The sequence below is a fragment of the Gossypium hirsutum genome, chromosome A09 (genome assembly GCF_007990345.1).
Source record: "Gossypium hirsutum isolate 1008001.06 chromosome A09, Gossypium_hirsutum_v2.1, whole genome shotgun sequence".
In the NCBI taxonomy this organism is placed as follows: domain Eukaryota; kingdom Viridiplantae; phylum Streptophyta; class Magnoliopsida; order Malvales; family Malvaceae; genus Gossypium; species Gossypium hirsutum.
In genome coordinates, this window is record NC_053432.1 from 84,636,973 (window position 1) to 84,654,339 (window position 17,367).

The 17,367-nt window shown below is 32.0% G+C and overlaps 1 protein-coding gene and 3 long non-coding RNA genes across 4 annotated transcripts; 3 read left to right on the forward strand and 1 right to left on the reverse strand.

Moving 5' to 3' along the window:
• The first annotated feature begins 2,593 nt into the window (after window positions 1-2,593).
• On the forward strand, window positions 2,594-3,112 carry LOC121203524 (uncharacterized). Its single transcript, XR_005901480.1, has 3 exons — window positions 2,594-2,838; window positions 2,927-2,969; window positions 3,074-3,112. It is a non-coding gene; the product is annotated as an uncharacterized lncRNA (long non-coding RNA).
• Window positions 3,113-3,117: 5 nt separating this feature from the next.
• On the forward strand, window positions 3,118-4,352 carry LOC107925382 (uncharacterized). The gene is made up of 4 exons (XR_005901481.1): window positions 3,118-3,200; window positions 3,589-3,673; window positions 3,867-3,945; window positions 4,289-4,352. It is a non-coding gene; the product is annotated as an uncharacterized lncRNA (long non-coding RNA).
• Window positions 4,353-9,207: 4,855 nt separating this feature from the next.
• On the reverse strand, window positions 9,208-9,703 carry LOC121206428 (uncharacterized). Its single transcript, XR_005901483.1, has 2 exons — window positions 9,665-9,703; window positions 9,208-9,585 (listed from the first exon to the last, which is right to left on the reverse strand). It is a non-coding gene; the product is annotated as an uncharacterized lncRNA (long non-coding RNA).
• A 1,270-nt stretch (window positions 9,704-10,973) lies between these two features.
• On the forward strand, window positions 10,974-16,596 carry LOC107935097 (galactokinase). Its single transcript, XM_041077350.1, has 13 exons — window positions 10,974-11,248; window positions 12,463-12,647; window positions 12,877-12,923; window positions 13,110-13,204; window positions 13,315-13,397; window positions 13,465-13,533; window positions 13,675-13,860; window positions 13,976-14,110; window positions 14,209-14,343; window positions 14,873-14,943; window positions 15,038-15,115; window positions 15,570-15,711; window positions 16,250-16,596. The coding sequence occupies exons 1-13, from the start codon at window positions 11,086-11,088 to the stop codon at window positions 16,358-16,360; spliced, it is 1,500 nt and encodes a 499-aa protein (XP_040933284.1). The 5' UTR covers window positions 10,974-11,085; the 3' UTR covers window positions 16,361-16,596.
• Window positions 16,597-17,367: the final 771 nt, after the last annotated feature.

The window sequence follows — 17,367 nt, forward strand, 5'->3', positions numbered from 1 at the left end:
TTAATAATTAATTACAACCATTTTATCATTTGTTTTCTTATTAAAATATACAATATTTATTTTGAGAGTACTTTTTATTTTATTTTATAAAAAATCAATTTATAAAAAATAAAATAAAAAATTTTTAGCATAGCAAAACGGTGTCATTTTGTTCAAAATGAAATAGCTTAAAAAACGCCGCAAAAAATAAATCAACTTATAAAAAAATAAAAAAAATTTATAATAGCAAAACGGCGCCGTTTTGTTCAAAATGAAAAAAAATTGCGGCGCATTATAAGAAGCGCCGCTAAAGGTAAGCAATAGCGGCGTTTTCTATAAAAATGCCGCAAAAAATAAATCAATTTATAAAAAAATAAAAAAAAATTTATAATAGCAAAACGGCGTCGTTTTGTTCAAAATGAAAAAATTTGCGGCGCTTTATAAGAAGCGCCGCTAAAGGTAAGCAATAGCGGCGTTTTTTTATAGAAAACGCCGCAAAAAATAAATCAATTTATAAAAAAATAAAAAAAATTTAGAATAGCAAAACGGCGTCGTTTTGTTCAAAATGAAAAAATTTTGCGGCGCTTTATAAGAAGCGTCGCTAAAGGTAAGCAATAGCGGCGTTTTCTATAAAAACGCCGCAAAAAATAAATCAATTTATAAAAAATAAAAAAAATTTATAATAGCAAAATGGCGTCGTTTTGTTCAAAATGAAAAAATTTACGGCGCTTTATAAGAAGCGCCGCTAAAGGTAAGCAATAGCGGCGCTTTTTATAGAAAACGCCGCAAAGCAAAACGGCGTCGTTTTGTTTAAAATGAAAAATTTTTGCGGCGCTTTATAAGAAGCGCCGCTAAAGGTAAGCAATAGCGGCGTTTTTTATAGAAAACGCCGCAAAAAATAAATCAATTTATAAAAAAAAAAATTTAGAATAGCAAAACGTCGTCGTTTTGTTCAAAATGAAAAAATTTTGCGGCGCTTCTTATAAAGCGCCGCTAAAGGTAAGCAATAGCGGCGTTTTCTATAAAAACGCCGCAAAAAATAAATCAATTTATAAAAAAATAAAAAAAAATTTAAAATAGCAAAACGGCGTCGTTTTGTTCAAAATGAAAAAATTTTGCGGCGCTTTATAAGAAGCGCCGCTAAAGGTAATCAATAGCGGCGTTTTCTATAAAAACGCCGCAAAAAATAAATCAATTTATAAAAAATAAAAAAAATTTAGAATAGCAAAACGGCGTCGTTTTGTTCAAAATAAAAAAATTTTGTGGCGCTTCTTATAAAGCGCCGCTAAAGGTAAGAAATAGCGGCGTTTTCTATAAAAACGCCGTAAAAAATAAATCAATTTATAAAAAATTTCCCAAAATTTTTACGCGTTTTTATCCCAAAATTTCCCCCTGAAACCCCTAAAGTTTCCCCCCTAAAATTGGTATCCTCAAAACACCTGAGTGTTTCTCTCTTCTGCCACCGTCTTCATCACCATCTTCCCCTCTCTCCCTCTATTTGCATTTTAAATGAAATATTCTTTTTTCCCCCTTCTTTTTTCGATTCCCCCCATCCCCAGAAATCTCCCTAAATCGATTCCCTAGAAACCGATTCCCCAGTAATGCTTAGCCTTTTTATTTTGTTCCCTTGGTGATGGAGTTTGCATTTTATTGTTTATTAACCTGATAGGATTTGCTTTTTCTGCAATTGCTACTGGATTTTCCAGGCATATGTGCAGATATAGCAGTGTCAAAGCATGAATATTGGTCGGCATTGGCTCCTCTTCTATTTGAAGTTGTTGTCTCAGCTGGACAAAAGGCTAAAAAGGAGGCATGGGATAAAGGCTAGTTCATTTTCTGACTACATCCCGTTTAATCCCTCTTTCTTTTTAATATATATTATTTTGACCTATTAAATTTTAGAACTGTTACAGGTGGTGGACATTCAGACCGGAGTAAAATTGTCCGGGATCTGAATGATCTGACTGGAGAAGGAAATATTGAGAGTATGCTTTCAGTTGAAATGGGCCTTAGGGAATTAGCATCTTTGAAGGTTGCTTTTTTTAAGCAAAATTAAATATTAATTTGGTATACTTTTCCTGGATGTTCTACATCCCTTTTTAAAAATTTGTGTGCCACCTCTATGATGGTTTATGCCTTGCGCATTAACTTCTAAAAATTTTAGTAGCAGTAATACTTCTTTCCCTCCATTCTGTATTTATATGAACTTCTATTTTATTATTACTTATGTGTTTCATCTGCACTTTTTGGAGTACCACTTCGTTTTTCTTTTTTCTTTTTTAATTTCACGCTCAATACTGCTTTCAGGTTGAGGATGCTGTTGTACAGGCATTAGGCAGGCATAGGCGACTTGGTTAACGTTGTACAAGCAAATGTTGATTTTCTTTGTGAAATGGTTGATATTCTCAAAGTTGAAGTCTTGGGAGAACAACTTAGTAGAAAGAGTGAGTCATTGGCAGGGTTACGCCCATCATTAGAAAGAATTTTGGCAGACATTCATGAACGCTTGACTTTTCGTGCTCGAACATATATCCATGATGAGGTTTGTTATTGCTTATGTGTGCTTTCATGTATATGTTTGTGACTTTATTCTCTGTTTTTGAAAGAACAAATTATTTTAGTTGTCAATCTTTTGAGATTTAAAAATAAAATTGCATACAGTTGCACTTCATGTTTACCATGTTGGGAGAAACTGTATTGTGCTTTCTGAATGTGCCTGTCTGAGTTAATACCAGACATCCCAACACTGAACATATTGTCTTCTTGAATACTTAGATTGCAAATTATATCCCGATTAACGAAGACTTGAATTATCCTGCAAAACTGGAGCATTCTGCAGACGTGGTGTCAGAAACAGCTGTAAGTGTTCTTAACAATTCTTTGCTTCTCTTATAGATTGGATTATCCTACAAAACTGGAGCATTCTGCATTTGTCATTGGTTGTCAGACAATGGAAAGCTACTTTCCTGCAAGTCAATTCAGACCCTCATGTAAATGCTCTTTATTACCATTATTTATAGGACCTAACTTGATTTCTACAATTTGTGTTGAGTTATTCTCCTCCTCTTGTGCTTATAAATTGTAACTGTTATAGGCTTGGTTAACGTATTTCTGGAGAAGAGCCAAAGTGTATGGCATGGAAGATGATATTGCAGAAGAGCGACTTGGGTTTTGGATTAGCCATAGTGGACAGACTCCTACTTCTCATGATGCTGTGGATGGTAAGATGACTATCCTCTTTGCTTGATCTTGTTGATGAATGCAATTGCATCTGGGGACAACTTCAGAAAAAGTGAAAACCGAGCACATATTTTGAGCCATATCTGAACCTTTTTAAAGCCTGAAATGAATATCCAAGCATCTTTCAATCTTGGGCAGTAAAGATACATATATGATGAATATCCAAGCATCTTTCAGTTTGATTATTTTTAGTTTTATATTTTTAGTATTATTTTAGTTTCTATAATTTAACATATGTTTTTTGGAATTCAAAATTTTAAAAGTAGCTAAATTAAATTTGCAATTTATGCATAGTACAGGGATTAATGACATAAATTGAGTTAATTTTTAACATTGAATGATTTCCTTTGTGAATGTGGTTTGAAAAAGAAAAGAGAAGAAAAGACTAGCGATGGAGAACTCAAGTTACAGCAGCGAGTTGCAGAAGCTCATAGAAGCCATAAAAATTTCAGAGGTAAGCTTTTATTATTATTGTTGTTGAAAATTTACTTTCCATTTCATTACATTTCCATCTTTTTTGGATATTCTTTAGCGATTCAAGAAGTTATCTATGGTAATAGTTGAGGGTTTGTAGTTATGGAAATGGTAATGGTTTTTTTGGTTCCTGAGAAATTTGAAATGGAAAAGAAAATTATTGTACATTGCAGGTGGTAGAAGGCCGGAGGGAACTGATTGCCAAATTAGCAGATTTACATTTATCTGAGCAATCTGATGTGAAATCTCTTGGTGAATCCCTAATTGTATCCACTTTATTGCTGTTTTCTTATAATGTTTTTTTTCAATTTTTTTGGGTGCATAATTTTGTTTTTCTATTTCTCAAGTATGTAAACTTTTCCCGAAATATTTACTCTAAAGATGAGGAATTCTGGGAAGGATTGAAAGATTAGGTTGGCTTATGTGGAGTTCTCTTTTGAATTAGATTTGGTTGTCTCCTTCTGTTGTCATGTTATTGAAAGATTTGAATTCTGGGAAGGATTGAAATATTTGGTTCTCTCACTTCCTTACTTCCTATTTGCAAATGGGTATATTTTATTTTTCATATTTTAACTCCTTTTTGTGAATATTGAAGGTCTGCGACTTGTATTGCTGCGGCGGAGCTGATGCAGAAAAATGTTCTCTAAGTTATTTATTTTATGAAAATAGAGAAAAATATTCTGGTAAAAGTGGCAGTTTAGCCTTTAACTTTTAAAAAGGTTGAATCTATTCAATGCTTTTCTCTTCTCCTGCCCTTGACAGCACATTCATTTGACAGGATAATTTGGAAACCCTATTGCAAGAGAAGGACATTCAGGCTGATCTAGTCAGTTGCTTGCAGCATTTGCTGGTATTTTGTGTAGTTTAAGTTATGGACATTGGGTTTTGATTTGTCATGTGAACAAATATGATGAATCTGAAATGCATTTCTATTCTTCTATTTGCAGTTAAGATTTGAAACTGAAGATAAAGCAAAGGAGACTTCTAAGTAATGTGTCATTTTTGTTGAAACCTGGGGGTTTTTTTTTTTTGGTATTACTCCTGAAAAAGTGATTGTCAAAAACTGTTGTTTCTGGATTTGTGTATTTTTCTTCTTTTTTTCTTGTGGTTAGTGCTGCACCTGTTTGTAGGAGATGATTGTGTAAACATTTTAGTGTGTTTTAGTAACTTAGTTATTGTAAGAATATTTTTAACATTGTTAATTTTAATATTATTGTAATAATATTTTGAATTATATAATTCAGTTATCAATTTATATCATATATCTTTCATTGAATTTGAAGTATCATTTAAATTTGTCGTTTTTGGTTGGATTTTATGTTACAAGAAGGATTGTATATGGATGAAAAATCGGATGATACAAATTTGCCAAAATTAGCGGCGTTTTTCCATAAATGTTGCTAAAGAATCGTACTTTTAGTGGCGTTTGTGATAAAAGCGCCGCTAAAGATCATGTTCTTTAGTGGCGTTTGTGATGAAAGCGCCACTAAAGATCATGTTCTTTAGTGGCGTTTGTGATAAAAGCGCTGCTAAAGATCATGTTCTTTAGCGGCGTTTATGAGTAAAGCGCCGCTAAAGAACATGTTCTTTAGCGGCGTTTTGTTTTTAAGCGCCGTTAAAGAACATGACCTTTAGCGGCGCTTATTTCTGTAAACGCTGCAAACGTTAGCGACGTTTTCGTTAGCGGCATTTTTTGCGGCGCTTGTGGAAGCGCCGCAAATGCCTTTAGTGGCACTAAAAAGCGCCGCTAAAGGCCTAAAAAAACGCCGCTAAAAACCTGTTTTGGTGTAGTGGATTCACGGTTCAACCAACCTCTATCACGTTTATTCTTAAAGTTACACCAAGCAATAAAGATACAAAAATATAAAATACATATATGACTCAGGTAAAATACGTAATACATGCGATATATTATAAAGATAATAAAAATTTAATACATTGTGAGTAAAAAAAAACTCTAAGTAAGTATAAAATGTTGTTTGACTAGAGATGTATAATTATTGTTGACACCATTTTTTTGGATGAAAACGGGGTCGACTTAGATTTTGAAAATAAAACGAAAAATGGGAGTCGCCACCAATCCTTTTTGATGAGGTGTGATCGGGTCACCTCGAAAAGTGGTTGTTTTTAATAAACGATTTAATTTTTATTAAAACAATGATTTTGGTCTACGAAATTTAGAAAAATGAGTTCGGGAGTCGGTTACGCACGAGGAAGGATTAGCACCCTCGATACGCCCAAAATTGGTACCTAGTTGATTACTTAATGTCTTGATGTCGAAAATAAAAACTCGAAAAGAATTTAAAAATACGATCCCTCTTTATATTGTGTTATTTTAAAATTTACTCGAATAAATCAAAATGGAAAATGCCTTCTTATCTCGAAGTAACAAGATGCCACATCCAGTAAGTTAGGATACAACACATCGTATTTTCGAGAGTAAGCTTGCCTTTATTTTTTGTTTAAACCTCATTTATTTTAATTTTAAAAGGATATTCGATTACTTAGAATCAACGAGAAAAATCGAAGCTCAGTAAGTTAGGGCACGATTTCTCGAATTTTCTAAATACGAAATATTGCCTTATCTTTCGAAAAATCCTCATATCGAGAAAACCACGTGTCATATCCAATGCGTTAGGACATAACATATTGAAATCCCGATAATGAGTTTTTATTTATGTTTTTTATTAAAGAGCATTCTTGAGTATTTAGATTCAACAGAAAATTAAAACCCAGCACGTTAGGGCCCAATTCTCTCGAAGATCCCAAGTACCGAGTATTGCTTTTATTTCCAAAATTTTCCCTTTTTTACGAATTTGGGTAAAAATTGATGTGACGGAATAACAATTATGATAATGCGAGTAAAAATAATACGAGCGAAAATAACAAAAATAAATATATGAAAAATCAATTATATACAATAACAAGTAAATAAACAAAATAAAAAAAAACTAAAACATTTTTTTTAAAAAATAATAATGGACACATAAATAAATAAATAAACATAAAGCAAAACAATAATAATAATGAAGAAATGAATAAAATTATAAAAATTTTAAAAACGTATGTATGAAAAAGAATTTAAAATACAAAAAAAAAACTATATAGGTATATATATATAATGAAAATATGTATGTCTATACGTATATATATGTGTATATATATTACATAAAGACAACAAAAGATATAAATGTGTATATTATAAAAAAAATAAAATAACGTAAGTATGTACATACATTTATAAGTATGTGAATTAAAATATGTAAATATATAAGTATATATATATGCATGTAGAAAACATAGAATATAAAAGATATATATTTAAAATGAATAAAGAATATGTACATATATATATAAATTATAAGATATAGTAAGAAATGTATATGAGTATGTATATATATAAATTATAGAAAAATATGTACGTGTATGTGTATTTAAAACATGTATGTATATATAATGACTTAAATCAAGTAATACAAATAATAAGAAAAATATTAGGTAAATAAAATATACACATATATATATAACTTAAAATAAATAATAAAGGAACTCCCCTTTTCCTTTTTTTTTAAAAATAAATAAATAAATTAAATGAACTAAAGGATGAAATTAAAATCAAACCAAAATTTGGGGTCCAAACTGTAAATAAATAAAAGAGGGTAGTTCGGGACCGAATTGGGACGCGCTCAAAGAGTGAGGGACCTATAGGGAAATATTCCACAGCCCTAAACGCGGTGAGGGACTGCGCATGGTCTATAGACCAGATTGAAACGGAATCAAAATTTGCAACCCAAATCAAAAAAAAATGAAAGGTCAGATTGCGCTTCAAGCGCAAGATGGAGGGACCAAGTGCGCAAATTACCCATTAGGGCAATGCGCGGGTCTCCCTTCCTCAAACGGCGCCGTTTCAATTAAGATAAAGCATAAAAAAATTACTTCTTTCTGCAGTTTCATTTTGCTGCGAATATCACAAAAAAAAGCAAAAAATAAAAGGGAGAATCCCTTTTCTGCTAGGGTTCTAAGGCTAGAAGCCCCGCCGCCGTCACGCCTCCCTACTGCCCGGTGGCCGGAGCCATGCGAGGGCGTCTCCCACCAGCGCTTTGGAGTGCGTTCAGAGACCAAGGCTCTGAAACGGTGAAACGAGGGGAAAACGGAAAGTCTCCGCCCCTTCCTAAACTCGCGTCCGACGACGGCGAAGGGTCGACGACGACAACGGCTTCAGGGGCCGATTCAGGTGAGTTTTCCTTTCCCTTTTTTATCCTCTTTATTAATAGTTTTTCTTTAAAAAAGATAAATAAAATAAATAGATGAATCAAAGAAAAAAAAAAGAAGAAAACAACAACCTTTTGTTTTGTAATTTTTTCTCTGATATGCGTTTTTACAAAGAAAAAATCCCCCCTTTTCCAAAATACCATCCGTCCTCTCATTTCAAAATTTCTCCCTTCCGTTTTATAATCGATTACAATAACAATAAAAAATGCTCTTATTCCTCTGTTGTGGCTGCCTTTTTTGTTGTTTGTGTTTGCAGGGTATGGCCGGTGTTGGTGGTGGGGGTGTCAGACGCATGGAGGAGAGGGGCATGCGTGGGGCGTGCGACGGTGGTAGTGCGCAAGGTGGCCAATGGTTGGCCTAGAGGTTCGGTAGCACACCTGGGGGGCTGAGTTGCGGCTGAAGGTTGATTGCTGAAAAATTTTGGAATAGTTGGGCTAGGGTTTTGGTATTGGTTTGGGTTTAGGGTTAATTTTGGGTAGTTTGGGCCATATGAAATTTGGGCTGCAATGTATTTGGTTTATGTTTTATTTTTATTTTGTTTTTGTTTTGCACTGGGCCCGGGCAAAATGGGCTCATACAATTATATTTTAAATTAGTTTGTGAAATTTTTTTATTTGAATAATTAACCTATATGATACATGCATAAATCATCAAAATTGAGTTTTGGGTACTAATAAAGCCCACTTCAATCTTGGATTATTATTGGACTGCCCATTTGAAAATAAACTAGTATTAATCAAGCATACTCCAATAATTTTTATAAGAACAAATTACTTTTAATCATTCTTATACAGTTATACACTGGAATGTTGGGTTTTAATTTTTTTTATATAATTTAATTATATTATAATTAGATATTAAATATTTATTAAAATTTTAAGGTTTTTTTAAAACAATTATAATGATTTAAATGATTTATTCATTATTTAAAAATTTAATTTAAAATAAAATTTCTAATTATATTTTTATTAAATCAAATGGCAAAACCATCGTATTATGTATAGATAGTTTAATGTTAAATTATGATTATAGCCAACCTACTATATTTAAATTTTAAAATTAGTATTTATATTTTAGTATGATATAATTTGATTTTTCTATTTTTTTATAATACACCATTAATTATTGCTATTAAATAGATGAGTTTTTTTTTTCAAAATACCCATTACGACTAATCACGTTGAAATAAATTTTTTAATAATATCAAATTAAAATATAAATGGTAAATTATAAAAATAATCATGATTTAAATTATTTTTAGTCACTAAACTTTAATTGTAATAAAATAGTCATTTATTACATTTTAATCATTAAATCGTTATCTTCAATTAAAAAGTGACGGAAATCTAACGCCGATGATAATTGTAGACGTGTATTTCAGGTCAATGTTACCTAAGTCAAAAGTCATTCTAAACAAAAGCAAAACCTTTCTTTCATGAACCCTAAACAACTGCCGATGCAATCCCGTCGCTACCAAATGTCATTGGGTTAAGGCTCGAGCTTTCAAGTCTTCAATGTCCGAATCTGTTTGCATAAATGAGAGCCAAAGCAGTTCAACCATGCCTTATAGAACCACCTCGAGCCGACCATATTTGGGTCCCTTAGCTGGAACTTTGACACCTACAAGAAAAGAGGACTTAGAGATTCCATATCTTAATCTTAGGGAACTTAGCATAGAGCCCCAACAAAGGTTTTCCACCTCTTCCATGCCCGTTTATTTGGTCACTTGAGACCCAAACCAGAACCCATTTATATTTTAAGGGTCAAGACTCAAGCTATATATATTTTGGAGAACATGGATTTTGTCCTCCGTTATTTATTGTTGCTACAATGTTTTCGCATTGCTAATAGGATCTATTGCTATTTTTCTTCTAAATACGTTTTGACCCTTTGAATGGAAAGAAAAAAAAGAAACTAGAGTGACAACCCTTTGACCCATTGAATTTATTTTGTTAGTTCATATCTATATATCAATATTTAAATCCTTTCTCTCAACATGACTTAATTAACTATATTAAAATCATATTAAACTCGATCAAAATGGCCCACGACACTAATTTTGTCTTTCTCATTATGATTATACTTTTTGCTAAACTATTCTAAAAACGTCTAGAATTTATCATTTTGTTAAAATAAACTACATTTTTATGGTTCAAATAAAACCTTAATTATTACTCAAACAAAGCCAACACTTAATTAACTTTTCATTTGACGGTCTTCCTTCATTTTTATAACCCATCTTTCAATTATTATAGAAGCACAATATTCTCTCTAATAAATTTTAGCTTTTTGTTTAGTAGCAAAACACTTAAAGAAAATTCAAATTTCCATTTTTATACATGTTTAAATGTGCTAGAATTCATGTCTTTCTAATTTTTACAATCATAAAAGATAAATTCAATCAACAAAATATATTTTTATATATTAATATTTCAAAAGTATCTAATTACTATTATTTTAAATATAAAAGATTGATAAAATAATTTTAAGGATAAACATGATTGAGATATTGGATTGATTCAAAATTTTAGATATATACATATATATTTGTTTTATTTTAATGGTATACTTATGAATTTCATCACTTTATTTATGAAAATCGACAAGATAATCTCTTTACTTTAATTTATTAGAATTCAATCCTCTTATTTTACCAAATTAAAAAAATAATCCAATTGAGTACCACTATTAAATTTTGTTATTAAATTATTGAGTTGCAAAATAAATTAACAATTCAACAATTTGTATGTAATCAAGTAACAAAAATCAATTGTCTGAGTTTATCAATAACTGGATTTACTTTTTTTTTTTTGGTAAAGTAAGAGGATCAAACTATGACAAATCAAATTAGAGGGATTAATTTCTCAATTTTATAAATAAAGGGATGAAATTTAGAATTAGACATATTTTAATTAGTAGAGATGCCTCTCGTTATGGATATCTGCCACGTAAAATATGGCTTTAAATAAAATAAATAAATAAAAGAGCGATTATTATTAAAAAGGACCAATCGATTCGAAATTATTTAGATTTTGATTCGGTGTGTTTTATTCGCAAGGGAATCAATCACTCAAAAAAAAATTGCAGGCTACAGTGACCGGAAGAGAGGCAAAGAGAGCAATGGCAAAGCACGAAGACCTTCCGGTTCCGGTTTACTCTTCACTAGAACTGGTCTACGGCGAAGGATCTCAGCTGGAAGAAGCTCAGCTTAGGTTCGATCAATTGAAGTCCAAGTTTGTCAAAGTCTTTGGTCATCCTCCCGATGTCTTCGCTCGATCTCCAGGTTTGCTTTTCTATGTTCTCGCTGTTGCTGAGCGATAAGCTGGAAAATTGACTTTGATTTTTTTGGATGAAAGACTGTTTCCTTTTTTTTTTTTTTGTGTGTGTGTGTGTGTGTGTTAAATTCTAATGTTATGTTTAAGAACGTGAACTTGAAAATTTGGATTTAGGTTTCAATTACTATATAAATCGTGAGGAGAATGGAATTTATACTTAAAATTAGTTGAGTTTCAGTATGATTATATATCTCGAATTCAATTAGTATGATTAAGAACGTGAATTTGAAAGATTTGAGTTTAGATTTCAATTACCTATAAATCTCGAGGAGAATGAAATTTCTACTTAAAATTAGTTGAGTTTCAGTATGATTACATATTTCGAATTCAATTAGCATGATTAAGAACATGAACTTGAAAGCTCTGAGTTTAGATTTCAAGTACTCTATAAATCGTGAGAAGAGTAAAATCTATAGTTAGTATGATTAAGAATATGAACTTGAAACATTTGAGTTTGGATTTCAGTTACTCTATAAGTCACGAGGAGAATAAAATGTTTACTTAAATTATTCAAGTTTCTGTTTGATTATATATTTCGAATTTATATAGTATGATTAAGAACAGGAACTTGAAAGCTTTGAGTTTAGTTTTCAATTACTCTATAAATCGTGAGGGGAGTAAAATGCATATTTAAATTAGTTGAGTTTTAGCATGATTATATATTCCGAATTCAGTTAGTACGATTAAGAACATGAATTTGAGACATTTGAGTTTAGATTTCAATTACTCTATAAATCGTGAGGAGAAAAAAATGTATACTTAAATTAGTTGAGATTTAGTGTGATTATATATTTAAGATATAAAAACATAAATTTCAGATTCACAGATATCCTTAGTAATTTCAAATTTCACATGGTAAATAAGCACCCAACAAATGCATAGATTTGAGAACTAATCATGATTGTCATATTTATGTGTTTTATCACACAATTTGCACTATTTTTGAAATTCAAGTTCTGAAATCTACCTTAGAAAAATTTCTAGTTGTTTGTTGAGAAATGTTTTGAGAAAAATAGGCTACATTGATTGGCTAATCAAAACAATTAATTAAAATAGGAAGATGGTGATTTTTCACTTCCTCTTGTGAGTGGTTTGACTGTTTTAATTGTGAAAAGTGGTTATTTTTTAATCGTTTGATCAACTAATGGCTATTTATGTGTAGGGAGAGTGAACTTAATTGGAGAACACATTGACTATGAAGGATACTCAGTGTTGCCTATGGCAATCAGGCAAGACACGATTGTGGCAATCCGAAAGCACAAAGAAGGGGAGGCTGAAAAGCTTCTAAAAATTGCTAATGTCAATGATAAGTATGCTACCTGTACTTATCCTGCTGATCCTAAACAGGTAACTTTAGCAATGTTCTAACCTTTTCGTTTTCTTCTTATAGTTATCCAGTTGATTAGGTTACTTGTTAAATGTTCATCTGCAAGTTTACCTATTTAACTACCATTCCCTGATTGCATTAGTTTCTATAGCATTAAAAAAAATGCTGACTTCCTTCTTTGTGTTGGTTTGTTGGCTTAAGGATTGCTCTTCATTTGAGTTAAAATGCCTGGTATTGTTTATTGTGCAGGAAATTGACTTGAAGAATCATAAATGGGGCCATTACTTCATTTGTGGGTGAGATATTAAATTCTTCTTTTCCCTGTATATGTTTTCTATTTGACAATGACAGTCAATACAATCTATTGATGTTTCTATCCTTTTCCCAAGTATGTGAAGACACTTCAGAGTGACATATATATTGACTATTCTTGTATTGCAATGGATCCCTTCAAAATGGTATTGTCCATCCATGTTATGCAGGTATAAGGGTTTTTATGAATATGCCAAGTCAAAAGGAGTGAATGTAGGTAAGCCAGTGGGCCTTGATGTCCTTGTTGATGGAACAGTTCCTACAGGTATTCTTTTGCTCCACTTGCATAACTTTGATGGTAATTGAATAAAAATTTAGCTTTACGTGGTGGTAGTTTGTTTCTTTATAGAAATTGGATCATCTTTTTTGTTTCAGGTTCTGGTCTATCAAGCTCTGCAGCTTTGGTTTGCTCAGCTGCAATTGCTATTATGGCTGCTGTTGGTGTTAACTTCCCAAAGGTATTATATCTTTGCATTGGTAACCACAAGTCAAAATTTGAAATACTAATATCTGCGTCTTAAACAGAAAGAAATTGCCCAAGTAACATGTATTTGTGAACAACACATTGGAACACAGTCAGGTGGAATGGACCAGGTTTCACTTTTTCCTACATTTAATTTTCCTGAGTTGCTGTGATGCTTAACATGCTACCTCATTATAATTTGAAGTTATTTAAATTTACTCTGTTATTATTCAAAATCGTTTGTAACTTACTACCCTGTTTAATTATTACAGGCAATCTCCGTTATGGCCAAAAATGGGTTTGCTGAGCTAATAGATTTCAACCCTATTCGTGCAACTGACGTGCAACTACCTGCTGGTGGTACATTTGTGATAGCCCATTCATTGGCAGAATCTCAAAAAGCTGTAACAGCTGCAACAAATTATAATAACCGAGTTGTGGAATGCCGACTGGCAGCTGTAAGTTACATTTCCTTACTGAAATTACAACTTTTTGGGGGGTTTCTTGCATCATGGCATTTCTAATTCTACCGTCTTTGTTTGTTGGACACTCACAATGCGCTCAACGTTTCAGATCGTGCTTGGTATAAAGCTGGGAATGAAGCCACAAGAAGCAATATCAAAAGTCAAAACTCTTTCAGATGTGGAAGGATTATGTGTGAAGTTTGCTGGTGGTCAAGGTTCTAATGACCCTGTCCTTGCAGTCAAGGTTTCTATTATTTAATTTTCTACCGCCATGATATTGTGGTGATTTCTTTTTTCGTTAGAAATTATACAGTCTTACATCAAACTTTACTTTTGCTTCAGGAATTCTTGAAAGAGGAGCCGTATACTGCTCAAGAGGTTGAGAAAATTACTCAGAAGGATCTTCCATCAATCTTGCGTGATAACCCAACTTCTTTAGATGTGCTAAAAGCGGCCAAGCATTTCAAGTTGCATCAGGTACTTTTGTTTGAAGTTGAATTTATTTTTTCAAATTAATATTATTATCAATTATGATTTTTTAAAAAAAAAAAAGTTAATTGCAGTTATGTTCCATAATATATACATTTTCTTCAATCAATAGTGACTTTTTGAGGTGCTTCTCTAAATGCAAAAAAATTGCCTTTGGACTTTTGTGTAGCACGGTGGCTACCACTCACATTACGCTTTTTTGAAGGGGGTTGTAACTTGGGAATAAGAAAGGGGTTGCAGATGCTAAGATTTGAATCCTAAGCCTACCGGAAAACCACCACTTAAGGGTCGCTGCATAAACCAATTGGGTTAAACCCTAGTTTCTCTTTACACTCCTTATTACCGGTTCCCTTACTGGAACTAGTACCAGTGATCCTGATATATTGTCTTCATCTTTATGCGAAACTTTAGGTCTTTAGACCGTTTTATACATCTTTAACATTTTCGCTAGAAACATGTTGATATACTGGGTTAAGTTATGGAGTATTTTAGTTATTTCTTGATTCTTAATTTCCAGAGAGCTGCTCATGTCTACTCTGAAGCCAAGCGTGTTTATGCTTTCAAGGATACTGTGGCATCAAAGTTAAGGTGACTTTCAAATTTTAACAATAGGCTGTGTTCTGTCCGAATGCTGAAGTTGTTTCATAACTGATAGTTAATGATTATTAATAAATTTGTGCAGCGAGGAGGAAAAGCTCAAGAAACTCGGCAATCTTATGAATGAAAGCCACCACAGCTGTAGTGTTCTTTATGAATGCAGGTACAACTATCAGAATGTACATCGAGTCTGTTGAACTGTTAGTAAGATTGTAATTGAAAACTTGTTAAAAGCACGATTTAGTGGCCCTTTTATTGTTTAACATGAATCTGTCACACTGCTCCTTCGGTCATAACTGAAATCTCCTTAAAAAAGGATGATTTGCTACCTTCTTTCTATGTATGATAAAGTTTTTTCGACCTATATTACTCGTCCTCTTTGTAGTACTGATATTGACTGACGTGACTTTATGTCTTGTAAGGCAATAATTACAAGATAACTTTATCTTATATTACTGTTAACACTATTCTCCGTGATTATAGCAAAAATCGATTGGCTTGGCTTGTTTTGCTTATGGGGGTTTTCTATGTACTGTGACTGTATTTTCTTTTGATGGCAAGTTCACATGGTCTGCTGGTTAGTGTCACTTATCTTACTTTTTTTAATTTTTTACTAGCTGCCCGGAGTTGGAGGAAATTGTAAAAGTATGCCGAGACAATGGCGCTATGGGAGCAAGGCTTACCGGAGCTGGATGGGGTGGTTGTGCCGTGGCCTTGGTAAAAGAGAGTATCGTACCACAGTTCATCCTCAATTTGAAGGTATAGCTCTCCGTGCAAGCTCTCTCTATTTATTTCCGTTTTAAAGGCATCATATTATACTATTAGTTAAGCTTGTAACTGTCCCGAGTCATTCCTGACACCAAGTCAGGAAGAAAATGACTAAAAACCCCTTATTATTACAAAAAATAGCAAGATGTTTCAATCTTTCTATATTTTTATAAGATAATATCCCTATGATGGGGATTTGAACCTAGACCACCATGATTTTTATAACTTCAATTTCACCATTTCAATCAAACCTTCATTTGTATGTTAAACAAAATTTTTATAAATATTTTTTTTCACCCATATCATGGATATGTCATATTCTATAATCTAGTATATATATACACGTGATTTTACGTGTGTATATATATAAATATGAGCAAGCTTTAAACCCAGCTTTGTATATTTAAGCAAGCATCAAGTTAGCCAGTAAGAAAAGATTTGCACAGTTGACACGAGATCCAGGATATATATGTGTGTGTGTGTGTGTGTGTGTATAACGGCAAGCATTAAGACTTTATTATGTTTTCAGGAACAATTCTACAAGTCTAGGATTGACAAAGGTGTGATAAATCAGAATGACCTTGGTCTCTATGTGTTTGCTTCAAAGCCTTCAAGTGGTGCTGCTATTCTTAAATTTTAGTACGTTTCATTTAACTTATCGGTTGTGCGATAACATTTTCAATTTCACATGCCGAAGATTTAAAAAAAAAAGGAAAATCAGTTTAGGGAATAGAGAACAACAAAATTCAATAAAAATTTGATCGTTTTGTGTATGGTTTTAGACAAATTGGACACTGATTTCGCTCTATGTAAATGGATTAGTGATGTTGAGCAGGTAGCCATTAATTTATTTCCCGTCTGTTTCTCTTCCGTCAATATCATCTTTTATTTATCCTAAGACCGACTTGAATATGGTTTTTTTTTCCTTAATTTTTGGAAGTTATTATTATTATAAATACAAAAAAAAAAAAACCCTGAGTCGTACGTGGTCAGTATATTTTGTGCTAGCTAGCAAACATAACATGGGTGATTGTTTTGATTGTGGTGGAATGGAAAGATATTTCTTTGTACGTAGTCTCCCGACCAAGGGACCCAATCAACAATGGTGGTGACTGGTGGTCGAAGTTTGGAAGCTTTATCGATCAACGGTTCTTTGGTGTTCGAGTTATTAGCCACTTTAGTCGTTTTATCAATTCAATTGAATAATCAAAAAGTTGATTAATTAATTTAATTCAATCATTCTAACATCGACTAAATAAATAGTCACCAGATATCCAGTTAGTTAAAATAGTCATTGAATACTCAGTAATCAAAATCTAATATTCTGGTCTATTTTTTGTTGGTATAATAGTCATTAAATGTTTACATTTTTATAATTTAATTCTATTTTTAAAAAATCAAGAGTTTATATAATTTAAAAATTAAAAATTAATTTTTTTTAAAAACTTTAAAATAAAAATTATAAAAATATTCATAAATAAATAAATATTTATTTTTCTTATTTTCTAATTATTTTTCTTATTTTCTAACATAATATTTATTTATTAAAATAGTAATTAGTACGAAACTTCTCGTTCATTGCATGAAGAAAATTACTGAAGATTAGTTGGTGTTGTCTTCGGATTGGATGGTGGTCTATAGTGGATT

Coding starts and splice junctions, on each gene's coding strand:
- LOC107935097 (XM_041077350.1), top strand. CDS start 11,086: ATGGCAAAGCACGAAGACCTTCCGGTTCCGGTTTACTCTTCACTAGAA. Junction 14,111..14,208: donor ACCCTGTCCTTGCAGTCAAG/GTTTCTATTATT, acceptor CTTTTGCTTCAG/GAATTCTTGAAAGAGGAGCC. Junction 14,344..14,872: donor AGCATTTCAAGTTGCATCAG/GTACTTTTGTTT, acceptor CTTAATTTCCAG/AGAGCTGCTCATGTCTACTC.